The following is a 27,240-nucleotide window of genomic DNA, read 5'->3' as shown; positions in this document are numbered from 1 at the left end:
AGGCCTAGTGGATGTGAGTTAATGTCTCTGGACATTTGCATCCTCATGCATAAGTTGACAGAGCTGGATCAGATGATCTCTGAGGTTATTTGCCTCTGACTTCTGCAGTTTCATGGATATAGAAAAAGCCTTTCAATTCTTTACTCAAGCCATCATTTGTGACTACTTGCCCTCTAGTGGCAAGAACCAGAGATAGACATTTCTAATGAGAAAGTTTCATATCCACATTCCATCCAAATCTATTAAACGAAAAGATGAATGCTTAGACTCACTTCAATATTGTGTTAGTTATGTCTATATAAAAGTTACCCCTCACATTAGTAGTTTAAAACAACGAGGGACACTTATAGTTTCTGAGGGTGAGGAATTTGTGAACAGATTAGCAGGGGACTTGTGGCTCAGTAGTCTTTCAGGAAGTTACAATCAAGGAGCACCAGTCCTCCATATAAAGTTAAAAAGTCCCTCCCTCTACTCGAAGCCCTAAACACAATGGCCTTAGTGCTCATAAGATCAAATCCAAGCTCTGGAGACATGCCACCCATGTTGCTTTAAGACAAGGACACTTAACCTGATAGCCTGATTTGTGGCGGGGGTGAGGGGCTCTTCTATAGAAGCATAATCAAATATGTGTGCTTACCTTGGGAAAGGTCTAGAGATTTTATCACACTACTAAAGAGACTGGTAGACCAAAAAAGGTTAAAACCACTACTGGGTAATAAAATGTAATGTTAAAGCTTGAATTTTCATGACTCCCAGTTTATCAGGTAGCTAGACATTTTATTAGAGAATTTGAAACAACAAATAGGCAAAGCTAGCATCTTGTTAATGTCATAAAGTAACTTGTTTAAGTGTAAATCTATTAAATGCTTAAAATGCTTTTCTAAACATTTTATTTTATTGCCAAGCATCTGCAGTTACCTCTCTCTGAAGAATGAGGAAACATATAGATTTAATAAATGACGAAAGATTGACTTTCCAGAAAAATTCAACTATTTCCCCAATGTCATGTGTAGGAATAAAAGACTGTAGTTTGCTTGTTCTATTTGCATAAAATAATAATTCTCAGCAACATCAGTACATTGCATATGCCACTGATTAAATCTTGCATATTCATGCTTGCATTAAAAAACCTTCTGTTGCTATGGTAGAACCTAATATTATGAAATGTGTTCCAGATTTCCTTTAGGGGGAAGAATATTATAACTGAAAATTAAATCAAAGCTGCTTATCAATGAGAACACTCATGAAGAGAAAAGGAAGATTGCTTTGTAAATAGTTTGGAAAGGCTAGATTCGGTTTCCAGTGAAATATGAATATTTTATTGTACTGGAGGCTGGAGAGACTAATAATAAAGCAGGAACAAGTACCTTTTGATATCAGGAATCCTCTCTATGTACAAGTTAATTGTCTGTTTGGGTGATGAGACGACAGAATTCCAAAATGGTAGAGATAAAGTTGAGGGAAATGGATCAGGACTGCCCACAATGGAACCCAGCAGAATAATGAACAGCCATCTGGAAACTCTGGCTTTTGATACCAAAATTCTTCCCTAGGCAGGAAAAGTTCTTCCCATGACTTTGCTTTCAGGGCCTGCTTGGATATGACTAAGGTACTTACTAGCCTTCATAATAGAATCACAGAAATTCAGAACATCTACAGACCAGTTTCTCAATCTTGGCACTACCAACATTTTGGGTTAGATAATTCTTTGCTGTTTAGGGGTGTTTTCAGGCCCTACCCTAGGCTTAAGGAACTAGGAAATGAAACTGAAAGAGGGCCACCCTTCCAAGTGACTCAGTTTGAGAAAGAGCAATCTAACACAATTCCCTCATTTCACAGTTAAAGAAACAGAGGTTGGTTAGTCAGCTTTTCATTGCTGTGAACAAAATACCTGACAAAAACAACTTAGCAGAGGAAAAGTTTAATTTGGCTCCACAATTTCAGAGGTTCAGTCCGTGGCAGGCCAACTCCATTCCTCTGGACCCAAGATGAGGCAGAACATCATGGCAAAAGGGCATGGTGGAGGACTGCTGCTCTGTTCATAGCAGCCTGGAAACACAGGGTGGCAGGGGTTGAGAGGAAGGGGTTACAAGGAAAATGAACCCTTCCAAGGCAGGCCCCCACAGACCTCCTGCAGCCATGCCTCACCCACCTACAGTTACCAGTCAGTCCATTCAAACTAGGATGGACTGATTAGTTACAGCTCGCCTACTCTAATAATTTTACCTCTGAATATTCCTACATTAACACAGGAGCTTTTGGGGGACATCTCATATCTAATCCATAATAAGTACCTACCCAAGAGCAGCTAGTTAGCAGCCAAAACTGTACACCATGTCTCATTTTCCAGAGAGTTTACTAAGTGTGGCTTCAGGAGCAGAGGCGAGGGACCTGTAAAGATATTTCATCAATAAACCAACCACAGTATTGACATGTGAAACTTATTTTCCCCCACATTTTTTATTGATGCCTTATAGTTGTATGTAACGATAGTATTTGTTGTTACGTATTCATACATGCACACAATAGCATGCGAAACATCTTACTGCATAGAAGAAAACCTTCCATGACTGGCTAGCTATGTTTCTCAAATTTGATCTCCTAGATTCTCAGGTTTCCTTGAGTTTCACGAAGAACACTTTTATTGCTACATTGTTTTTCTCAATGATATGGTGAATTTACATCTAGGTGCTTTATTGTGTTTTTCTTCTTGACTATTATCATCATATACCTACTTTATTACACAATCACTTGGAGTTGAAGAATCCTTATTTTTACAATCACACAGGTATTATTACTATTGTTATTGGAAGACACGCTGTTTTAGGATTTTAAATCTTTCTGTTAATTGTATTGGAATGGAAATCAGCTTATGTATGTTTAAAGATAAAAATTATATTGAGTCTATGTATTTGAGAAGCCCTATATGAATTGCTTATTTAAAAAAAAGGTAGAAAAAAGTGGATTATTCTGCAAAAGTCACTTTTATTGTTGATAAATGAGTATAGAAATATCTAAAGGACATTTAATTGCCCAGTTTTTCAGCTTTTTTTAATAACGATATATTCTCAGAGACATTGTTAGGCTCTATCTTGACTCCTTTTGTGCCCAGTATATTCTGCTCACCATGGGGATTCAGATTACTAATCCCAAAGGAGCATTAGGATGCCAAATTGTGCTCTCTATGGGGAAATAAAAGAGCAGGTGAGTAAGAGGTGGTCATGTTGGTGGCTGCCTGTAGGTTTAGATTGCTTAAGAGGCCCACAACGGAAGACAAATCACAACTGAAATGGGACCCCCTGCTGTTGCTGCAGCCCAGAGAGGACCCTCTCAATCCTAATTTGTGCCAATAAACCCTTTAGAGATGTCAATTTTTCTTTCTTCCTTTAGTGTTATATGTGCAATTTATGAAAATAATTTTGCAGATCTGACACAGATTTCCAAGAATGTTAAAATGCTTTAAACAGCAATTGATTTACAATTGTACTGTTATTTAGCTGACATCCTTTGAAATGTTTCCATACTGAGAGTCAACATTTTGCTGACTATCTTTAATAGCTGTCCCAATGCAGATGTGTGCTCACGCACACACACACAAACACACAAACACACACACACACACACACACACTCTCTCACGGATAATTTTACATAAGAATAATCATATTATACATGTTGTTTTATTATGGGCATTTTTAAGTCTTCTTGCCTGTGTTTATCTTTCTTTTCTAATTGCCTCTATCTCTAAGTTAATCAGTCTTGAAATTTCAATATATATTCTTCCAAATTCTTATTCATTGCAAAATTACATACACACACATCTATTAATACATTATTATCTTCAGCACATAAAACAGAACCAAGTGTGCTCTCAGATCGGTATCATAAACATTATAGGTGCTCCATAAATATTTGTTGAATGAATTAATAGTTTGCTGTGTTCTATGTGTGTGTGTGTCTATGTGTGTGTGTGCACATGCACACTTTCCTGTATCTGGCGATTATCAATCAATACCTCTATATAGATTTAATCAATCTTATGGACAGTTGCAAAATAGCCAATGGTTATGAAGGTAACATTAATTTACTTAACTACAACCCTAATTGGTAGTCAAGATGCTTTTACTCTTTTGTTACTATTAATAATAACTAACACCTATTGAGTGCTTACCACATATCAAGTATACCTTTTAGCACTTTATGTATATTAAGTTACTGAGGTAACATCCTCCCCATTTTAGGAAACTGAGCAGGAATAGGTAAGAAACTTACTCAGGGCTATACTGACAGTAGGTGGCAAACTAGTCAGCATGGGTCCCAAGTACATTTCACCAAACTACTCCTATAGAAAGCAGTAATTGACACAATTGCACAGTATATTGGAACAATACTTTGTTTTTATTTGACAGCTTCTCTGGGTATATGTGTATATATTATATTGCTAGATTGCTTTGCAAAATGGCAGTAAATATTTATATATCCACCAGCAGTATATCAGAGTGTTCTTTCCTCTAGCAGTATTATTTTTATTTCTTTTTTTGCCAAACTGGTTTTCAAACAGTATGATTTTCCCACAGTAGTGAGGTTGAACAACACAACTTAGCAGCCATTTGGACTTGCTTTATTATAAATTGCTGCATTAGGTAGGGTTCTCTAGAGAAATAGAACCAATAAGAGTGACTAGGGTGTGTGTGTGTGTGTGTGTGTGTGTGTGTTTGTTTCCAGAGAAACAAAATAAGGAATTGGCTTGACATGTTTATGAAGATTGCAAAATACAGAAATGCGCCGGGTAGGCCAGCAGGCTAGAGACCCAGAGATAAGGTAAGGATGTAGTTCAAGTCTGAGGGATGTTTGCTGCAGAATTCCTTCTTGATTGAGGGTGGTCAAACTTTTGGTTTGATTCTGTCTTCAACCGATTGGATGAGGCCTGCCTCACATTAGAGGCATATGGCTTAACTCAAAGTCTCACCCAAAAATACCCTCACAGAAAAATCCAGAATAATGTTTGACCAATACCATCATAATTGGCTATTAATAATTTTTCATTATTTTTATATCAAATTTCTCATATCTTTTTATCACCTTGAATATTACTGATATTGATTCTGTAAATGTTTTCCTAATCTCTTACATACTTTATTTCTTATACTATTTCTCATAAGATTTTACATTTTAAATTATTAATTTAATACTTTATCATCAGTGAACCACAGTCACTGAAATTTAGATGAAAATTATACAATACATGTAGATTCCATTATTCTCATAATCACTTTTGAGTTTCTAATCTTCTCAATTGACTTTAGGAGACTTTTTAATATTAATATTTATTTAAAATCAACTCAGTCTACAAAGTTTTTGGAAAAATGTGAAATAAATCATCTGCTTTTTTTTTTTTTTTTTTTTCCAAAGAAAGGAATCTAGATTGTGAACTGGGAATGTGGGACTGTATTTCAACAATTTTAACATGCGCTTTTTAATTATATTTTTACATCTCTGAAATCTGGATTATTAGTCAGTGGTAGGTTCTAGCTTCACTGGTAACAGTCTATGGAATTAGCAAAGCAGCTTTGACTTGATAACATATAGTATCTGCTCCTCTGGATGGCTTACAGCTATACAATCTGTGCCATGCAGATTGGACCTCGGTAAGACAGCAGGTGGCCATGGAGACGGAACTTGTTAAACCAAGTGCCTGCAGCTTGGGTCCAACCAAAGGGGATGGGTTTTTTCTAATTTACACAAAAGTGCTTGAGGGACTTATCGCTTCCCTGAGCCTTTCCATCTGTAATCTGGCCCAGTTCCCCTAAAGATGCATCTGCAATTGTTCTACTCTAATGTCACCAGGGGTAGCAGAATTCCTGTGAGTTTGATCCCTGTTCCTGCCTGAAGCCCTATCTTTTTGTGCCACTTCCCGACTAGCAGCTTGATGTCATTGAAGGAATGCTGGTTGATGGTGTCCACTTAAGCCAGGAGGGCAAACGCAAACTCCACCTTGGAGTCTATGCACAGGTACTGCTGCTCAGGCTCCTGGAAGAAAGAGACACATACAGTTGGGGGTCATAACTCAACAAAATGGAAATTGCTTCTACATAAGCTCAAGCTCCAATCTGAAGGCAACACTGACAAGTTAAAAGACAACCTATAAGAACTAAATCTCATCTCAAGGAAGACTGGGTCTGAATCCATGGTTGTGGGACACAGGAGACATAAAGCTCTAGAATACATTAACTCTAGTGTCTCAGGCACCATCAGGTAAAAGCAGCATGGTGAGCTAAGGTGTGCTGGCTTACAAATCAGCCAGCTCAGGACAAAGGCCATTGTTCTCAGTGACAGCTGTTCTTCCCACAGCAGGCCCCCAGCTCTGGGAATGCCCTTCCTCTTTCACCCTTTAATGCCTGGAGGGGGAGTGTCATGGGTTGAATTGTCTTCCACCCCAAAGTCTTATGTTGAGTCCTAACCTAGTACCCCTGAATGTGAGTAAGGTACATGTAGAAATAAGTCTTTAAAGAGGTAATTAAATGAAGTCATTAGGGTGGGCCCTTATCCAATATGGCTGTGTTCTTGTAAGAAGAGATTAGGACACAGGCATACACAGGGACAACCTGTGAGGACACAAGAAGAAGTTGCTATCTACAAGCCAAGGAGAGAGCCCTCAAGAGTAACCAACCCTACCCACAGCTGGATTTTGGATTTTCAGCTTCCAGCCTGAGACAGTAAACTGCGATTGTTTAAGCTGCCCAGTCCTGCCATACTTTATCACATCCTATCTGTGATACTTGGTTAGGCAGCCCTTGCAAACTGATGTGTTTCATCATCCTATGGGGATGAGAGAATAACAGAACTGAAGGATAGGAGAACCCAGTTTCCAAGGAAGATAGTGGAATAGTCTATGTATATCTACTATTAATTTACATTTATTATTCCTATTACTAATCTACAACATCAATTATATTTTATTTATTTATTTATTTATTGGGGAAAAAAAATGAACCTTAGAGCAAATAATTCCTGATTTAGTCAGCTTTTTTGCCACTGTGACCAAAAGACTTGACAAGAACAATTTCAATGGTGGAAAAGTATAGTTGGGGCTCACATTTCAGAGGTATCAGTCCATAGACAGCTGATTCCATTGCTTTGGAACCGAGATGAGGTAGAACATCAAGGCAGAAAGGCATAATGTGGGAAAGCAGTTCAGGACATGATAATCAGAAAGCAGAGAAAGACAAGACAATTCTCACCAAGGACAAAATATATATCCCAAAGTCATGCTCCTAGAGACCCATCTCTTCTAGACACACTCTATCTGCCTACAGTTATCCGTTAATCAATTCAAGTGGGTTAAATGCAAGGAATTAGGTTAAGGCTCTCATAACAATGGTTTCACATCTAAACTTTCTTGCAGTGTCTCACACATGAGCTCATATCTGGAATAGTTTCCATACATGGAAACAATTATTTAGAGGTTTTAAAAGTTCATTATCATTGAAATGTAATATTGGTTACAATGTTTGATTCTAAGAAGAACCAATGGAATGAAATTCAGAATTTCTCCCATGCTGTTACAGTGAATCAGTTTATGTTGTTAGACATTTCCCTTCAAAATTGTTTAAATCAATTAGGTTTAGATATTAGGTGTTCCCCATAAAGCTCATGTGTGATGCCAGGCAAGGTTTATGTAATGTACAAAGCTGCTCCCCCTGACCTTTCTGGTGCAGCCATTTTCCCCGCCTCCCAACCACTTGTCAGTCTGTGAACATCCTAGCTAGCTATTGGTTCACCAGTCAGCTTGCAAGTGTCCTTCTCCGATATTGGTCCCCTGTTAGCCAGGCGGAATTCAATTGCTTTACTGTAGCTACCCCGCCATCTTTCCTCATCTTTCTCTCTTTCCTCCTCACTTTCTCTATCCTCCTGGCTTTCATACTTTCTCATGCGTGCCCTTTCTTGTTCCTTTTCTTTTCCTCTCATTTTCTCTCTTACCCTGCAGGGGGACACTCTGTTTGCTTAATAAACTCCCTTATGTGATTTCCCGTGTCCCTCGTGGTTTTTGTGGGATTCCTTACAGTTTAGAGGTGAAGTGATTGGATTATGGCAGGCAGGGTGTGGCTGGAGGACGTGGGTTATTTGGAGTGTGCCTTTGGGGTTTATATTTTGTCTCTGAGGAGAACTCTCTTTCTGCTTCTTGATGTCCACGTCCTTGATGTCCACCACACACTTCTGTCATGATGTTCTGGAAAAAAGACCTGATGAGAACACATAATCTAAACGAATTGTTCAAATATTATTCTCATTCGACTTATTTTTCAATTTTAATTCTTACTATCTTTATAAGTATTATTCTTTTAAAGCCATAATATGAAATTTAAGCAAATAAATAAAAGACTTTAAGCATCAAAGTCTATTTTAAATCTGAAAAATATGTATGTCTTAAGGAAAAACATCAATCTCTCAGATTTATGTATAATGTAAATTTTTTCCATTTAATTTTGTAATAATTCTTATCATAATTACTAGCATCAGTTTAGTATCTTGTTGCATTTTATCTCATTTTCATCAAGAACAAAGTGTGTATATCTTAAACTGTATCTCACCTTTAGTATATATAAGTAATAATTTGTTATGATTGATATTAATTTTGAAATTGTTTTATGTTTTTAGTTATGGGTTTATTTTTTAATAAATCTCCTATTTCCCACATATAAAATTAGTCCCTACTCCTAACTGTGATACCAGCTCATGTAAGATTACTGGCTGTCCTGGAAGGCAAAGGACAGTTTTTTTTTAAACTTGCTTGACTTTCAGTCATATTAATCCACTTATTATATCATATTTGATTGGTTGGTTCTTTGACAACATGAGAGTTTTTGTTAGGCAAAGGAAAGAATTATTTAATTCTGGAATCATTTATTGTTGGGACCTGACAAATCCTTTCCTTTGGAAACCTGGCAAGATGTTTGTGTGTGATGTCATATGTAACAGGGGGCCTACAGGGCCTTAGGGATCTTAGCACCTGTTATTTATCCATGTTTTTACGCCCCTTTCAGTAATAATTTCAAAAGATGTATGTATCTTTGATGAAAAAACAAGTTGAAAGAATAAGTTGATTTTAAATAAATATTGAAAAGTCTCCTTAACATCAACATAAAAACTAGAAACTCAAAAGTGATTCTAGAATGATGGTGTCCATCATTCTAGAATGATGCATCTAATTTTCATCTAACTGTCAGTGACTGTGACTCTCTGAGTATATTAAAAATTAATAATTCAAATCTTAAAATGCTTATATGATAGAAACAGTATGAGAGCAAAGATCATTGCGGACAAATTCTAAGTTCAGTACAGTCATTTAAAAGGTAGGATTTTCAAATGGATTCAATGGTGGCAACAAAGGAAGGTGGGTTTCGGTATCTTTCCTCTCATCATTAGATTCTCAAGTCTCCTTGAATAATAATGGTAATGTCAAAAATAAAATGGATAAAATTAAAGACACGTATGCAAGTGAGAAATAAAATTTTATGTAGAAAATTTTTATATTAAATAAAGTGCTAGTTTGCAAAGAATGCTTCAAGATTAAGCCCCTCTTTCTACACCCGGTGCTCACCCTGCCAGTCCTCCCTGTAACACAAGCACAGTTACTAACGTACAGTAGTCCTTTTGGAGCTGTTAATGATCTTGAAGTCTGACCTGCCACTTATTAGTGATTGCTACCTAAAATAAAGGTAATAAAACCCTGCCTCATAGGGTTGCTGAAGGAAGTGCTCACACTTGATAACTTTCATCGGTTGTTATTCATAGCTTTCATCTGTTATCTATTATAAGGATTGATACTTTTTGAGAAAATTGTAGAGATGAAATCCCTGTCTTTTATAAAACACATGGGATGAAAGAAAAATTCTTAACGTAATCATGTGTCTTAGGATCATCCTCAAGAAACACTGTTTCATACATAAAAACCGAAACTTGTATAGAAGATACACCAGGGTGGATTTCAGACAAGTATGCTCCATTTCATTAACGGGAAATAATTCAAATTAACAAAGCTCTTCTTATGTGTGCTGCAGAAAATTTAAGAAAGAATAAGCAATAAGATCAATTAACAAAAGAAGTCTTTCGTACGTCAAGGAATTTTTAAAATTTGTAGCAGAGCATTGTGGTGTTTTGTCCTAGTGATGCACCTCTCCACACATCTTGAAATCAGCTATATTTGGTGCTGGAACAGATAGGAGGCAGTTATTCTGGGGATTTATTAGATTAGTTGAAATACAGTAATCCCCACTTATCCTCAGTTTATCTTTGTGAGGTTTTGGTTACTCCTCTGAATTTATAGATAGAAAGTTAATAGCTTAATGCCATGTTACAACGCTTATGTCATTCACCTTTGTTGTGGGGTGCAACTTAACAGACCCATCACCACTGGGAAGTCCAAATTTGAGAGTCTTTATTAGCCGGCAGGCCTGAAAATGGCTATTGGGACAACAGCCCCAACCATAGGGTTGTAGGGGTTTTTATACCATATGTCAGTACATCAATCATAAGTGTCTGTTGTTGTGATTTAACATTACAAACTAACACCATGAGATCTGAAATCATTAGCAGAGGGGAAAGTGGGCCAAAATGACCTTACTTAGGTACAAACTAAAGAATAGTTACTATCATTGAAACAATCACTGTTGACATCACCATTAACATGGCACATTGTTTAGGAAAAATAAAAATCAAAGAAGAGAACAATTTTTCATTATATAAGAATTGTCATTTTTGTCTTGCCAAACACGTCATACTAAGTAACTGATGATGGGTACAGAGGCCGGGTGTTCCCATGGGAGAATCATTTCCTACATAACATGGAGTCTCAGAGCAAAATGGAGTCTGTTTAGTCATTGCCCAATATAGCCTGGCCTACTACATTTCCATGGAGCCAAATCTGTCAACCCGTCACACCTTCATCTCATCACATCATAACAATATGTGAGTATAATACAAGATTTTTTTTTAAGTGACCATGTTCAACATAAATTTTATTACAGTATATTCTTATAATTATTTTATTAGTTATTATAGTTATTATTAATCTTTTCTTCACCTAATTTACAAATTAAAATTTGTCATAGGTATATAGGAAAATACATTGTGTGTGTGTGTGGGGGGGGGAGGTTCGGTACTATCCTGTTTCATGCATCCACTGGGATCTTGGAATGTCTCCCTCACGGATAAGTCAGGGTACCGTCTTCAGAAGAGTGAGTTAAATACGATCCCTTTGACTTAGAGAAATAACCAAAACCCTAGAAAATTACCCTCTGAAACAAGGACTTTGAAAACCTGCCTACCACAAAAATCATCAATATTACAGAGTTGTCCTTCGTTTTAATTATTAAACATAACACAAAGTGCTCAATACAAAGTATAGTAGTCTCACAATAAACAACAGTACCGTCACTTTTGTCATGGAATATCATATATTCTCTTATTTGTACATCCCACAACACCTAGCACATATTCGGCGATCATATAAATATTTAGCGAACGAATGGATGATATTAATGATAGTCCCATTGCACTCTGTGTTCAAATTCTACACTACCCCGTTCTAAGTTTGACTGTGAGGTCACTAGAAAACCTGGGATAAGGTCGGTTCCAAGTGGCTCACGTTGCTAAACTACAATTCCCAGCATTCAGTCAAACGCCGCGGTTGCAGCGCACTCTGGGGAAAAAGTCTCCATTGGCTACGTAGAAGGGTAGTTTGTGCAAATGCAGGCGCCTTAGAATAAGTACGCACGGAGACTGCGCAAATCTCCTCGTCCGAATTCTGCGGAACTTATTTTGCGTGCAGTTATTTTAGCCGGTAGGATTTAAGAACAGCTTCATTTCCGGTACCACCGGAGGCAATTTGAAAATGGCGTCTTCCGTGCCGAGCCGGCCAGTTACCGCAGCTGGAAAAAGTGAATTTCGCAACGAGAAGTCGAAGCCGGAGGACAGAGGTGAGGTTGTGTGAAAACCGAAGTCTTGGTTTTGTGGCTACTGAATTGCGGTATTTTTCTTTCTTACGGTCTGGACGTATAAAGCCATTTGTAGTCTGTTTTGTGCAGTTAAGTGTCTATACTTACTGCTGCTGGTGTGGGTGTTGACTGGGCCTGGAGGAATAATTGGTCGGTATTCTGGCCTCTTGTTTCCAGCTCATTCTTTTTCCTAAATCTCCTCCCCACCCCCCGCCCCCGCACAACACCAATCCCAGTGAATCTATCGTGGAATCCGTCTCCTCTAAAAGGATGAAGATTTAAAAATCACAGAGTGCGCTGTGGAAATTTACTGCGCACCGGAGGCTGAAAGTCATTGACAGGATAATGACTAGGATCTGGTGAGATAGGTAATCATTATGCATTATGCTGATAATGAAGGAGTGAAAGACATAGTAATTAACATGGGGAAGGAGCTATCTGGCATATCCTTAACTCCAGTGTTGTCAGTCAGCAGAGAAATTTTGGAACATTTATCATTATTTCTTTTTGTCACATGGCTATATTATTAGACGACATAGTTCTTAGGCTTTAGACCGCCCTGTTTTTAAATTGCTTTCTTGCGTTGTAGTCTCCTTTAACCTAGCTATCTTCATTATGAGTGAAAGAGACTAGAGAAATAATCAGGGAGCTGATCAACCAATCTTGTAAGAAGTGTCATAAAACTTGAACTCATTCAAAATGCATTGGGAAGGTATTAAAGATTTTTGAATTGTTGCTTTATTTTTATGTAAGTATATAATGTGCATAGCAGCGTCTACATATGAAGTTAAAAGATCAAAGGCAACACTCGAGGAACTAGTACTGAGACTATGTAGTAAATAGGTTACCGTATCCCAGATGATATTGTTCTTTCTGGGAACCTGTATTAATCATTCTGAATGGTGTTAAGCATCCTGTTACCTTTCTTCATAGTCTTTACTGCTTATTTAACAAAATAGTTTAATTTTATCTGTTTTTTATTTTTATATGAATGAAAGTGGATTGTATGTATCCTTCTGTTTTGCTTATGCTTGGCTTTATTTTGGTTATTCAACTAGGGTGACACCTTTATTCTTTTCACTATTATATGGCATTCCCCTGCAAGAATACACACCAATTTGTATTTTCATTCTACATGTAGTGAACATTTGGTTTGTACCCATTGCTTACAATTATAAACAATGCTGCTATGACAAACAAAATCTACAAAATTAAAATTAGTGATGAAAAAAATTACATACCAAAAACATCTTTGTGCATGTTTTCTGTTAACATGCGTAAGAGTTTCTCTGTGTACTTAGGGTTGGAATCCCTAAAGTGTAGGGTATGGTTTTCATCAAGGATTGTGCCAATTGTGACCCCCAAAAGCAGTGCAAGAGAGTTTTCATTTGCTCTAACTCCATACTGAAATTTATTATCTGAATTTTGATAGGTATGACATGGTATCTGGTTGTGGTTTTACTTTGAACATCTCTGCTTACTGATGAGTTGCACATTGTTTTACATGTTTCTGAGCTATTTATAGTTCCTTTTTAATGAATCCCCATTTTTATTTCTTTTGCTTTTTTCATTTTGTTTATTTCAGGATTGGGGTGGGTGGCTTTATGCTGATGCTGTAAGTCTTTGGATCATATCTTTGAGTAGAATTAGAGAGTAGCTATTGGATTTAAGGGGTTCCTAAAATCCAGGACTAAGGAGCTTTAATAAGTGATTCAGGAGATAATGTATGGCCCTTAGAACATACTTTCTTTTAGTAAAAGGAGACCTAGACGGAGTCAGCTTTATTTTCCTTACACAAGTCACTTAACCTTTTGGACTGAGTCTCTTTTTCTATGAAATGGGAATAATGATACTGATTCTTCATATTGTGCTTAGTTACTATGAAAGCCATATAGAAATGGGGCATCAAAAACACTTTGGAAAACCTAAAATTCTACTCAAGTAATTTTTAAAAGACATTATACCTCAGAATGAGCTTTTAAAAGTTTTACACACACACACACACACACACACACACACACACACACACACACAGAGGTCCAGTCCAACAAAGAAAGGTTAATATTTTAAAAAGTGATGTAAACATCTGGGTGTGGTGGCATATACCTGTAATTCCAGTAACTTGGGAGACTGAGGCAGGAGGATCATGAGTTCAAAGCCAGCCTCAGCAAAAGTGAGGCACCAAGCAACTCAGTGCCTAACTAAATAAAATACAAAATGGGTTTGGGGATATGGCTCAGTACCCCTGAGTTCAACCCCCACCAGTACCAAATAAATAAATAAAAAGTGATGTCAACAAAATTGTATTTGAATCTTCAGCTCTGTCATAGTGTAGTACAATAGAAGTCTTTAGAGTACCCACTGTCTGCCAAGCATATGCTGGTGAGTATGAAATAAGGAGAGTTCCTTACCTTAAAGAACTGTCTTATGAGGCAACTGTAATGTATAGAGATAATTTTATACAGTGTTGATAATGAGGAGGCATGTTCTTTGTTGACTAATATAAAAAGCAGGGAAGAAGTAATGCAAGGAAAGTATCAGGAAGCTTGTTGATGTGTATATATATTGTAAACAGAGTGTCCAAAGAACTTTAAAATGTGACCTGTACATTTTTTCCTATCTGTAGATGAATCAGAACTCCTCACTGTTCCTGATGGTTGGAAGGAACCAGCTTTTTCTAAAGAGGACAATCCGAGAGGACTCTTGGAAGAGAGCAGTTTTGCAACTTTGTTCCCCAAATACAGAGAGGCTTATTTGAAAGAATGTTGGCCTTTGGTGCAGAAGGCCTTGAATGAACATGTATGCATATTTTATACATTTCTTGAGATTTTGCTCTCACTTATGCCTAATTAAGTAAATGTGTGCTCATGGATTTCTTTTTAAAGGTGCCACACACAGCTGGTTACTTTGGTTCTTTTGGTAGTTTAAACAGTCTAGGTAAATTTTATTCTTATAGTTTATTAATTTTTACATTTGCGAGTAATAAAATTACTTTGAAAAATTTACAAACCTTAATATTTTAGAGATTTTGTGAACTGTCTAAAACTTACCTGTCCAAATTTCACAATGCCTATTCTAGGCTGTGATAGTTACCATGTACCTACTCAGTTTGAACTGAGTCATGTTCCTAATTGCTTAATTTTCATTTTCAATGAAAGTTAGAGATGTGGCCAGCTTCCTACTATTTTGTTTCTATGACCCTGTCCCCAGAGCAGTATATTTGTTTTTGTTTTTCAAATTGAAGATTGAAACACGGTAGTAAATTGAGAGATCAAAGTGACTATAATGAGCCTTAAAAAAAAAAAAAAAAAAAAAAAAAAGAATTTATCACATATGCTAAGTATTATTTTATGAAGCTTATGGTTCAGTTTTACATGCATGTGTTCATATGGGTACTAGATTGTGATATAAAATGTATTTCTCACTGTGGAACTGCTCTGGAGTTTGAAGGTAGCCGAGCAAGCTACAGGTTGTTTTACAGCTGTCTACATCTGGAATTAAACTCAGGGGTTTTTTCCTTGTAAATTCATAGATACCCAACCTTATGTTGAATTGTTTATTACTTACCATGTTGAAGAAGTAGTCTTCAGATTATGCTCCACAGGTCAGATAATTGCATCTTTGTGTGGTTGAACTCTAGTTCTTGCCATTGAGAGAGAATACTTAATTTTCCTAATTATTGCTTCTTTCTGAATCCAGGATAATTTGTTTTTACTTTGTATTTAGTCCCCAAAACAGCTAGAAAATAGTTTTGAAGGAAAAGTAATTTCTCACTCTTGAAAGTAGATCATCGGTTGGAGCTGGGTCCAAAAGAGTGACCCTATACAGCTTTAATTTTTTATTCCAGGTGTGAAGTGTGGCCTCATTTAGATTGATATATTTTTAAAGCTAGAGATTAGTCCAGTAAGTACAAAATATTCTAAAGCCAACTATAAATGGTTCAATAGCTTTGGTTTCTTATATTCTGTGAGATATGAAATTAATCAAGTATTCATTATTTATATTTAACTACCTAGCTTCTTCAGGAAGGGAGTCGATAGAATTTGATAGATGGCTTAATGGCATAGAGGTTATTAGATTAGTTTTTGTAAGCTCTTTAAATATTTAAACCTGAATTCATTTTTAGACAACTGCTTGTTTGGTCTTTCTTTTTATAGCATGTTAAAGCAACCCTGGACCTGATTGAGGGCAGCATGACTGTTTGTACTACTAAGAAGACTTTTGACCCATATATCATCATTAGGGCCAGAGACTTAATAAAACTGTTGGCAAGGAGTGTTTCATTTGAACAGGTGAATCTAGAATTAGGTTTACTTATATCAACCTTTGACAACCTGTAATATATCTTTCCTGCCTCCTTTCTTCCCTCCTCCTTGTCCATTCCTTTCACCATTGTATTTTCATGTTTGCTTCGATTATTAGCCTTGGGTTTGGAAAATGAGTAATGTAAAGAATATTGATATATTCTTATTTTTCCAAAAGGCAGTACGGATTCTTCAGGATGATGTTGCATGCGATATCATTAAAATAGGTTCCTTAGTAAGAAATAAGGAACGATTTGTAAAAAGAAGACAACGGCTTATTGGTCCAAAAGGCTCTACTTTGAAGGTACTTTTTACCAGTGGAAAATTTGAGTTTCTTCATCTGCAATTAATTTTCATTGTATTGAATTTCAGTTTACTCTTTTTTCAATATAGGCTTTGGAACTCCTAACAAACTGTTACATTATGGTTCAGGGAAATACAGTTTCAGCCATTGGACCTTTCAGTGGCTTAAAAGAGGTGAGAACTATTATATTCAAGTAATCATCAGAGAACAAATGAAATGATTTGGTTATAATTTATTGTATATCTTAGAATTATATGTTTAGAATGGGTTTTGTTTGTCCGTTAGTAAATACTTTGTACGTCATGTAACTTGAGGGAATCATCACCCCTAACATATTTTGGCCACCCTTTGGTGACTGTGGAGACATCTGTTTCTGAATTAGTCCTGTGCACCATCACTCTTCTCACTGTAAAATGTAAGTGGGTATTTAAGATCTTAGTCTAGGGGCTGGGGAGATAGCTCAGTCAGTAGAGTGCTTGCCTTGTAAGCACAAGGTCCTGGGTTCAATCCCCAGCACCCAAAAAAAAAAAAAAAATCTTAGTCTATAACATATATGAGAAATGTAGTGTATTTACATATGTTCAAGTGAAAATTGAGCAGTATCTCATTATTTGCAATAATGTATATAGCCAGTAGAGATCAGACTCCGAAAATACTTTTCTTTAAAGACTACGTTTTCTTTTGTTTGAATTTTAGTATGTATTTGTAATGTTTTCCTGAATCTTTTCTTTAACTTGCCAAATATGAGAACATCTACAACAAATGCTGTTTCTGTTAGCTCCTTTTGCTGCTGCTACTATCTGAATCTGGCTGTGCGTTTTTGCTTCCTTACTTAGGAAGTCTTTAATAGTAATTCTATTGGCCCTTTTCTCCTTGAGCAATAATAAATATATTGAGTACTTTATAGTTTTGTAAGGTCCTTGAAATATTTAATTCTTACAATGGGCTTTTGAGGTACATAGTTCAGTCTCCATATTACAAATGAAAAAGCTGAAACAGGAAAATGAAGTTACTTTCTTAAATGAAGTAGCAGTTTCAGGGCTTGAGCCCTCATTTTCAGTCTCTAAATTCAGTTCTTTTCTCCTTAAATCTCATAGCTCTAAGGTGTTATATTAGTTCCAAGTGCCATATTTCAGCACTAATAGAGAAACATTGTATCCAAGGAATGTTGAATGCTATTATGAAAGATCTAGAAGCCATTCAGAGCAATTGAAGGAATTATGATCTTCAGTTTGGTGGTCATTCCTTGATTCATAGGCCGCCATGCAATATGTTAACATCTCTTCTATGTAGTTTATTAAAATCTTCATAGGAGACTAATTTTTTTTTTCCTTTGCAAATTTCAGGTTCGAAAAGTAGTTCTAGATACAATGAAGAATATTCATCCCATTTATAACATTAAAGTGAGTGTTAATTACATATGACTACCAGTGATTGTAAAGTTAACTACAGAAACTTTTCTTGAAACTAAATCTTTTATGAAAGCCTAATATACAAATCTGAAAGAACAGCTAATTTGCATTAATTAGAAGGTAGAATTCAGCCCATTCAACTCTGCCCCAGTCCTCCTTTGGGGCTTAGGTCTCCAGTGTAAAAACTATTGAAGGGAATACTGTAATTTATTATATAGTTCTAATATAATGAAAACAAGCTTTATAGAATTTATTGTAGATGATATAAATTTAGTTTTCGTAAATTATGATCCCATGTATTTTATTTAAAGATTCATCTTTCAGAATTTTGCCTATTTCTATTAAAACTAGAATATTTCAGATTACATTAAAATCTTTGGACTTGAACACTCAAATTGTGGTCCCTCTGCGAAAGAGCTATTACATCCCATGTGCACAAAGTTTGTGATTGTATTTGGAAATGTAATGGTATGATGAGCGGTTATGATGGGTATTTATTGAGCAGTTCACTTAAATTTGATACTTTATAAAGTCACGTAGATTGGGGTTGTTATTTTGAGTTACATGGGAACATTACAGATAGAGAGCTAGTTGTGCATCTGATGCTTGGTTGGCTTCCTCTTAATGTTCCAATGTGTATAAAATTCAAATGGAGTGGGGGTGAATGTGAGAAGAGTATTGACTTTTGTCTAGTCATTAAAACATTTACGTTTTTCATTCCCTACTGTCTTACTGGCTATTAAAATCTTCCTGCTTACAGGGAACATCAGCTAATTAAGAACCCCACCTACTATAATTAAGTTGAATTATTAAGATTTTATTGAAATAGTCACTGAAAAACTGAGTTTCATTTTCATCTCTTAACAGTTCTGCATTTCTTAATCCAAATTTATGATTTCTTGATGCTTGACTGTACATATTTATGATGACATATCTTTTTATTAGTGCAATTGGTTAATTCTGAAGCAATTGGGAACTTTTACTTTTAAAACTATTTGTAGAAGCAATAGTTATAATAGTTTAAACAAATGTATCAATTTTGAAATTAAATTTTATTTATACATGTATAACTGAAGACTTTAATGATTAAACGAGAGTTGGCAAAAGATTCTGAATTACGATCACAAAGTTGGGAAAGATTCTTGCCACACTTCAAACACAAAAATGTGAATAAACGCAAGGAACCGAAGAAGAAAACTGTTAAGAAAGCATACACACCATTTCCACCACCGCAACCAGAGAGTCAGGTTAGTATTAAATGTTGAACTTTATGTAAAGGAAAAACTGATCTTATTTTGTCAGAAATTTTATTGAGGGTAGTTAGGTGGGGAGAGAGACAGTGTATGTTTGTAGAGGTAGAAGAAGCTGAATTGTAAAGAGGCACATTTTGAGCTAAATGCATGGGGTTGGGGAGTGGGGCCTTCCACACTGCAAGTGAACTACATCAAGGTGTTTATTGTCAGTTGTGTCCTTGTAGGCACTGAAAATGTTCTATAGATTTAAAAAAGAATTAAGTGATTTAGTCCACAGTATCTCTGCTTTACTTCAGCAATATCCTTTTGTGACCCTTATCTGTGTGATTTTAGAAATCTTAAATTCTAATATTCATTCTTTTTCTGAGTTATGAATTCCTTCCATTTTGTCCATTGTCTTCTGGTTCATTTCCTTTCCAGCTGTGGCCAAAATTTCCTTTTCTTCTTGTTTTCTTTCATGCTGCTTTCCCTTCTGTCACACCTTCCTAGCAAAACTAGTAAGACTTGGATAAGTCCAAAAACTTTCCCATTATGCACTACCATATGAAAATGCAGAAAGTCCTGTCTGTGCATTTAATCTACTAGAAATTCGTATTTCCATCCTCAGATCCTCCTATCTGGCAGCTCTTTTTGTTTTAATTCTCTCAGCACCCTCTCACTCCTAGCAGATGATGTAGCATTTACTTTTCTGAGGCCATCAGAAAAAGCTCCTTCAACTTAACTCTTCTCTCTGTAATCCTTTTCCTCATCTGCATCAATTATTTCCACCTGTGTGATTCCATCTGCATCTCTGGTATCGATTATTTCCATTCTTTGTGTATGTCTTAAAAATAATCTCTAGTAGTTGTTTTCTGCTCAGGATATAAACCCTTGCTTTTCTATCATCTTTTCTCCTCCAAGCCCTATGTTTTGAGTTTTTCAGGGAAGGGATGATGAAAGGCCAAAGGGAAAAAAGGAGTAGTGATCATGGTGAAAAAACAATGGAAATGTTAGCTCAGAGTCTACTCTGAAAGGAGAAACAAAGTGAGACCAGAAGAAAAATAATAGCTCAGAAGAACATAGTGATCCAGTTACTAACCCTTGCTCATAACATTGCCATACTTCTAATGACCTGTTCTGTACTTAATTGGCTATTCTTCCTTCTTTACCCCTGCAAGCCTCTTTTTAGTTTTTTTTTAATTAACACATATTAACTATACATATTAATAGGGTTCAGTGTGAAATTTCTGTACCTTTATACAGAGTGCCCTGATAAGACCTATCCTTCCATTTTCTACCTCCACCCCCAATCTGTAGTTCATGTTGCTACCTTTATGAATTAGTCATAGAGAGTACTGACTCCACGGTTTTTACTCATAGGACATTGTGACTTTCTTAGGAAATTACTTTTCATGTACATTATTTCCAACATAATTATAAATACTGTTTTCAATAGATTGATAGAGAATTGGCTAGCGGTGAATACTTTTTGAAGGCAAATCAAAAGAAGCGACAGAAAATGGAAGCAATAAAGGTAACACTCTTTATGTCTTGATGACAACATTAATAACAAAGTCATAGGTGCTGAATTTTTACTTACAATTAATCTTTTACAATGTATCTCCTAATAATGTAGGCTAAACAAGCAGAAGCTCTCAGTAAAAGACAAGAGGAAAGAAACAAAGCATTTATTCCACCTAAAGAAAAAACAGTTGTGAAACCTAAAAAAGGTAATGCTCATTTTTCACTTTTTGATATAAAAGTCCACTTTCTATGAAAAGTAAACCCATAGAGCATTTGTTCGAACCTGTCATGTTAATAAGAAATAACCATATCTTTCATCTGTCTTAACATTTCCTTAATTATCAAGTCTAGGGACAAGAAGTGAATGAGGTAATTTATAATTCGGTAGCAGCTAATACCTATTTCAGAGTATCCCAGCATGACAGTCCTTCCCAATTCTCTGACCCATGCTTGGGAAAGATGATAACACAGAGTAATTGGTGTATTCTATAAAAATAGAAGCAACTTAAGCTTTGCTATCATAACTCAAAGAGGGCTTTCAGAAATTGTTTTTATTTATTTGATCTGTGGCTTAATGTTTATTTCTGTGTTAACATTGAGTTCTTATTACTTTAGACTAAAGAACACCAACAAAGTAATGACAGGAGATTTTTTCCTCCAGGATATTAAAGATATTAGAGAACTCTTAATGCCTTTTCTTCTCCATTTCTAGCTTCATTCTAAAATAATCCTCCAAAACCATCAGTGACACGTTGTTTAAACTGTCATACCATCTCCTAGCAACATATACGTAAATTTGGTTTCTTTTCAGTTTGTACAGTCTGTCAGTTAAGTACTTTGGGTACTTGGTAGCTGGTTAACCTTAGCCTATGTTAATTAAGAATGAGCTGTTGTATATAGTGGAGGCTCTAAGTCTCTGTGCATCTCAAGTGGCTAGGTTGTAGGTATGGTGACATTTTATCTTGTGATTGTTTTATGTTCTTAAGTACCGTATGTAAATGGTAAACAGATTGCATTTTTTTCATTGTTTATTTTGTTCATGCTTTTGGCAATGATTAGATGCTTTGGCAATGTTTCCTCCACACATTTTCAAGTTACTGTTCTTTTTTACAGAAACTTTGTTAATATTAGTCATTAATAAACTAATATTTGGAGAGCTGAAGTTTTTGTTATAGTCTTAGATGAAGTAGATTTTGACCTGTAGCTTCATGATTCGCTTACTAAAATTATTGAAGCTGGAAGGGCTACATGAAATATTTTTTATAAAATGTAACTATTTGTGTGCAAGATGAAAAAGTGACATATTAATGAGTACTCTAATGTTCCAAAATAAGGAAAAGAATACAGATGATCTCAAGTAAGGTTTAGGAAAAAATATTAAAATTCAGTAATTGATACAAATTGTTTAAATTGTCATGCCATTTTCCTATGTACTCTCACTAATACATGTTTAAAGACTTCATGATTTGTTTTCTTGTAGTTTGAGGAAATTTCTAACTTTAGGCAGGTGTTTCATATTTTATAACATGACCTTTCAGTTATTAAAATAGTGTTCTGAAACACATTGTTTTAATTTCTAAAGAATTAAATATATTTTCTTTTTAATTTTTGTAGCATCTACTGAAACTAAAATTGACGTGGCTACCATCAAAGAAAAGGTTAAGAAAGCAAAGAACAAGAAACTGGGAGCCCTTACAGCTGAAGAAGTTAAGCTTAAGATGGAAGCAGATGAAAAGAAAAAGAAAAAGAAAAAGTAACATTAAAAAAATAACCAAAACCCCCTGAACCAGAACTTATATAGCTATCTCCTTTTGTAAAGGATTTTGAAAGATGACAGGGCATTAGTTGCCTTATGTGTGAGAAATAATATTTCTGAGTTGCTTTTGTTTATATAATAATATTCTTTATAAATATATTCTATTCTTGTGTGTTTTGAAGATTTTTGTGCTAGAAAGTGCTATCTATATGTGTCTTTTTATACATTGTACCTAATCAGTTCCAGGCAGGTTTTGCTGAAGCATGAGTTTAGGAGTAACTTTTAAGTGTTTTTATATATATACTTTTGGAATGTGACTATTGTAATTTTTCATTAAATCAAAGTCTGATTTCATTGGTTAGTTTTTAAACATAATCATGTTCCAGCGTTTGGTTTTGAGGAAAATAAATGCCAGTTTTTCAGTGCATTCTTTCTCCCTAATTATACCTTCTTACAATTTCCTTTATTGCATTTTAAGATTAAACAGCAGATAAGCAGAAAATCGAGACCTCTGAAATCAAATCCTTTAGTTACCAAGTCTGGGGAAGTGTTAAACCAGAAAAATACCATGCTGCAAGAGAACAGGGAAACCAGGTACTTTAAGTGGAGGCCGCATGTGAGAAATAACGCTCAGTGGAGTTAACTTGGAAAAGCCTAGCTCATTCATTCTACAGATTTGGAAGCTGAAGCTATGAATGAGGTTACTTACGGGAAGCCTAGCTGTGGCAACCTGAAAACAATGCTTATTCATAAAAAAGTGGAAAGTAAAGGGGAGTTATATTTAGGAAGTTGAACCATTTTTCTTTTGAGTAAGTCTTTACTGCAGCAGTGTATGTTTTTTCTATTTCATTTTAAAATGGAAATTAGAAATATACCCAATTGTTATTTTTTTTAAAGCCATATGAATATGTCTCTCCCCCCGGCCCCCAGATTATATTAGTCCAAAAGAGTTAAATTAGGGTATTTGTCCTTTACCCAAATGGTAATTATGACAGACATTATTAGAATTATTGAATTAGCAATAAGAAAGAGAGATGTGTATCTGTTTCTTGAAAATATGAACCAGCCTGGATACGCAACAGAGTAGTAACCTGTGAAATAAACATAGAAAGTCCTCTTAGACATTGTTTCTCATAATGCAATGACATAAATCACAGAGTTTAATAAAACAATTTAAGATTTATATACATACGTTTGACCTTGTCTCGTTTTGGATTAACTGTGAAGTCAGGAAGAATTAAAAAAAGAAAAAGTTAGGTACAGGTAAGATTTTTTATTAAAAAAACAAAAACCAAAAAACAAAGTCTTTATAACCATTTACTTCATTTCAGTAATTTTCAAAGGTTATTTAAGATTTTTTTGTCCTAACTCTATTAACATCACCTTTTATGTCTGCTTTTTATATGAACTTTTTATATAAAGGAATACTTCTACTGTAATTGGAAAATTATCTTACATACTTTAACTTTCAGATAATAAATACAATTAAGTTTTAAAATATAAAATTTAAAAATTTAAATAGTATTAGAAATAATGTGAGCAATTTATCAAACTTTTCTTGAAAATGGGTCCTTTGAGAATGATGATATTGTGAATAATCAATACTAAAGGGATAGTAGCTTCTTTCATCCATTCTACTATATCAGTAAGTTATCATTGGGACTTTTGGCTTATCAAAAGCTATTACTATGCCCTTTATTTTGCTGAGCTTTATTTAGGTTTTGATATTCAGAGTACTGGGAAGAAATAAGTTTCATAACTGCTGTTAGCCTTCTTGATATCTTCTTTTATTAAATAGTCCATTTCCACACCAGTTGAACATCGGTTGCTCTTGGGTGCCTGTGATGGAAGCCATCAAGGACCTAGCCCTCTGGGCACTTGTGAGCATCTTTGGTCCTCATGCCTGGGAGTGGGCTTTGTGCTGAATTACCATGAAGCTGCTCCCTAACTTTTGGCAGTTATATCCATGAATTCAAGGGTGTGGTATTCTAGTTATTTTTTCTTGTATATATTTTTAAATATTCAACAAATGCACATCCTAATGTACATGCAATGGCTAAGTGTATATCCACTAGCTAAAATCATCTTTTGTATCACTGGTGTGTCTAGCACATTTTGCAATCTGGATATGGCCTCTGGGTATTTACTGAACTGCAAATAGTATGTGGAAGACCATGAAGGATTTCTTTCCTCCAGTGTTTGCCATAATTTGTGAGTTGGAATATGTTAAATAAAAGGTTTTATCTAACTTTACCCTCATCAGACTTCAGGATAAAAGGTGGGATGGGGATGGTTATTCTTTTTTTTTTTTTTTTTTAATTATAAATCCTATCATTTTATTCACTATAAAAAAATGGAATACTTTCAAGTAAGCCAATATTTACATAAAAAACAATCTAGCTTTATGAAAATTAGTGGCAGACTCAATCTGGAGGGTGCTGTCACCTAAGGTAAATGGGTGGTATGTTTCACAATATCTTGTAAATAGGCAAACTAGCATGTGCTTTTACCTTTATCTTAGAGCCCAGGGGTTTTCATTATTGGCCTATTGGTTTAATCTGAGTTTTATCTCACAAGATTAGAGACCATCTCAAGATAGAGCTCCAAAGATAAAAAATAAGCTGCCAGCAATATTATTGTGGTGGCATTACTAATCATTTAGAATTTTAAAGGGAAAGAGTGATTTTACCATAAGTTATTTCACCTAACCCATGATGGGATACTATCGTGCACATTTTATAGTTATGGAAATAGGTTCAAAAAGTTGCCTGAGGTCACAGTGCTTGAACTGGATATTGAACTGGAAACTGGTATATGAATCTAAAGTCTGTGGTTTTAACCCTTGTATCATACTATCATACTTCTAAGTTGGAAGGAAAACAACACATTTTTGGTGCGTGCGTGTGCGCGTGTGTGCATGTGTATGTTTGCTTTGTAATGTTTTAGCACCCTAGAAGAATTCGGTTAACATGTTGATATTCTCAGAAGAGATTAGTTGTCAATCCCAAAAAGTGCTCCTGTGCCTGGACTGTTAATAGTTTAATGTTTACAAATGGGAAGAAAAAGAACAGCAATTTAATAGAATCATAATTTGGGGCATGGAAGGAACCTTAGGAAACGTAAGCAGTGAAACGTTTTTTTCCAAAACAAAAATTTTATGCAGTAGAACTTGACTCACTGTCCTATTCTAAGCATCCCACCCAGCCCTTCTGTTCTGAGCAGTTCAGTGTGTTACACATACAGGCACAGAGTATTACAGGATTTGCACAGTAGCTGAATTGAGGTTTCCCCTCACATCGTGGGAAAATAAACTGTAAAGCATATTTTCAGGGGTGTTCTTAAAACGAATATCTTAAATTTCTCTTCAACATATATTCATTCCTAGAACAGTAAACCATTGGTTTGATTGCTCCTTGATGCCCATTGCCTTGAGAATAGGTTATTAGGATAAAACAAATAGTTGTATTCTTAACTGTAAAGAAAGGCATAATCGCTTCTAGTACATTGTTTCATTGGTGGATTGTTCCTTTTACTCACCACAGAGATTTTCTAAACACTTGTCATCTGGGGAACAAGCACTGCAGGTGCCTCCTTTCTTGTATGGCCAAGTTGGGTAATTTCCTCTGTAAGGCAGAAGAAGCCTGTCCGTTAGTACAGTTTATTTCTGTTGCAATTTTCTATGAATCCTTGACCACATCCAGAATGATAATAAGGTAGAAGTCAAAAGATTGAGATATTGTAAGCAAATGGTTTGATAAAATGTGAAGAAAATAAGAAAATAAAAATGGAAGGTTGCCAGTATGTTTAGGGTTCATTCTATGACCCTCTTAATTTGTATTCTTTCACTTCTAATACTTCTGGGTGGGGGGGAGTTATTTTTATTTGAGAATCTAAGAGATTAGTGACTTGCCCCAAATCACGATTTACTCATACCTAAGTCAAGGAGGAAAACTAGATTTGTCTGACACCAGGGCTGAACTTCCTCTGCTGCTCTCTGGCCTGTATGACTGCTGCCATTCAAAATTCTGCCCCTCTCATGAAAGCTATCCTGACCTGTATATACTCTTCAGTCAACCAAAACACCATAGTTCTTATTGGATAGGAGCTGTTCGGCTGCTGTAATGCCTTCCAAGAAAAAATGAGATATAAGGAAATTCTGAATTATAGATTGTTTTCACATAAAAGATGAGCTATGAATAACAGCTAAAATTACTAGGCATTTGTTATGTTTTGGGCACTATTTTAAGCATCCTTGAATGAGATAATCTTTACTATAATACTATGAGGATATTACTATTTCTTATTTGTCCCCATTAGATAGCTAGAGGCTGAGGTGCAATGCAAATAACTGATCAAGGTCACTGATAGAAAGTGACACCATGTATAAAATTTTATATCCCGGTCTGCTGTGATGACCTGCAGTCTGCCAGCATATATCGACGCCTTTTTTGAGAGCAGATTGCTCACTGTCAGGCGTCTTATCATCCGCCATTTGCCTGCCTCTCGCCTGTGTCGCCTGCCTTACCCCTATCCATCACCCAATGCTCGAGGTTCACCTCCCGATCGTCCGACAGCTGCCAGCAGACTGACCGCAGACCGCCAGTGGAGAACCAGCTGCCTGCTGCTGCCTGGAAGTTCACTGTTACAGTACCTGCAGGTTTGATTACACGTGGCTGCCGCCATTTTGAGACAACAGCCAGGCCCTGTAGGACC

The 27,240-nt window shown here is 35.7% G+C and overlaps 2 protein-coding genes across 5 annotated transcripts in view; one reads left to right on the top strand and one right to left on the bottom strand.

Moving 5' to 3' along the window:
- The first annotated feature begins 11,752 nt into the window (after positions 1-11,752).
- On the top strand, positions 11,753-22,954 carry KRR1 (KRR1 small subunit processome component homolog). 2 transcript variants are annotated; one of them, XM_079142554.1, is made up of 10 exons: positions 11,753-11,977; positions 14,622-14,794; positions 16,153-16,287; positions 16,478-16,603; positions 16,693-16,776; positions 17,950-18,006; positions 19,092-19,262; positions 20,704-20,781; positions 20,884-20,977; positions 22,386-22,954. In XM_079142554.1, exons 1-10 carry the CDS (start codon positions 11,893-11,895, stop codon positions 22,526-22,528), a joined length of 1,146 nt encoding a protein of 381 aa, XP_078998680.1. In that variant the 5' UTR covers positions 11,753-11,892; the 3' UTR covers positions 22,529-22,954. The 2 variants fall into 2 exon arrangements, with proteins under 2 accessions (XP_078998680.1, XP_078998681.1); XM_079142555.1 differs by lacking the exon at positions 16,478-16,603 and having other exon boundaries at positions 11,760-11,977.
- Positions 22,742-27,240, bottom strand: part of GLIPR1 (GLI pathogenesis related 1) — a 30,953-nt gene continuing 26,454 nt past the window's right edge. For 2 of the 3 annotated variants that reach the window (XM_079142558.1, XM_079142559.1), the window contains exons 5-7: positions 26,065-26,150; positions 23,720-23,746; positions 22,742-23,618 (exon numbers count right to left, since the gene is read on the bottom strand). In XM_079142558.1, the coding sequence (XP_078998684.1) occupies positions 23,464-23,618; positions 23,720-23,746; positions 26,065-26,150 (268 nt within the window). In that variant the 3' untranslated portion in view covers positions 22,742-23,463. Of the gene's footprint in view, positions 23,642-23,719; positions 23,747-26,060; positions 26,151-27,240 lie in introns of all 3 variants that reach the window. The other variant, XM_079142560.1, reaches the window with a different exon arrangement.

The sequence above is a fragment of the Sciurus vulgaris genome (assembly GCF_902686455.1).
Source record: "Sciurus vulgaris genome assembly, chromosome: 5".
Lineage (NCBI taxonomy): Eukaryota > Metazoa > Chordata > Mammalia > Rodentia > Sciuridae > Sciurus > Sciurus vulgaris.
Note: the sequence above shows the minus strand (reverse complement) of the source record. Positions and strands in the feature narration are given on the sequence as shown.

What these genes read in the sequence shown, in the direction of transcription:
- KRR1 (XM_079142554.1), top strand. Translation starts at nt 11,893, where the DNA reads ATGGCGTCTTCCGTGCCGAGCCGGCCAGTTACCGCAGCTGGAAAAAGT. An exon ending in GGAGTGTTTCATTTGAACAG is followed by an intron (nt 16,288 to 16,477) that starts GTGAATCTAGAA and finishes TTTTTCCAAAAG; the next exon opens with GCAGTACGGATTCTTCAGGA. An exon ending in CTTTCAGTGGCTTAAAAGAG is followed by an intron (nt 16,777 to 17,949) that starts GTGAGAACTATT and finishes TGCAAATTTCAG; the next exon opens with GTTCGAAAAGTAGTTCTAGA.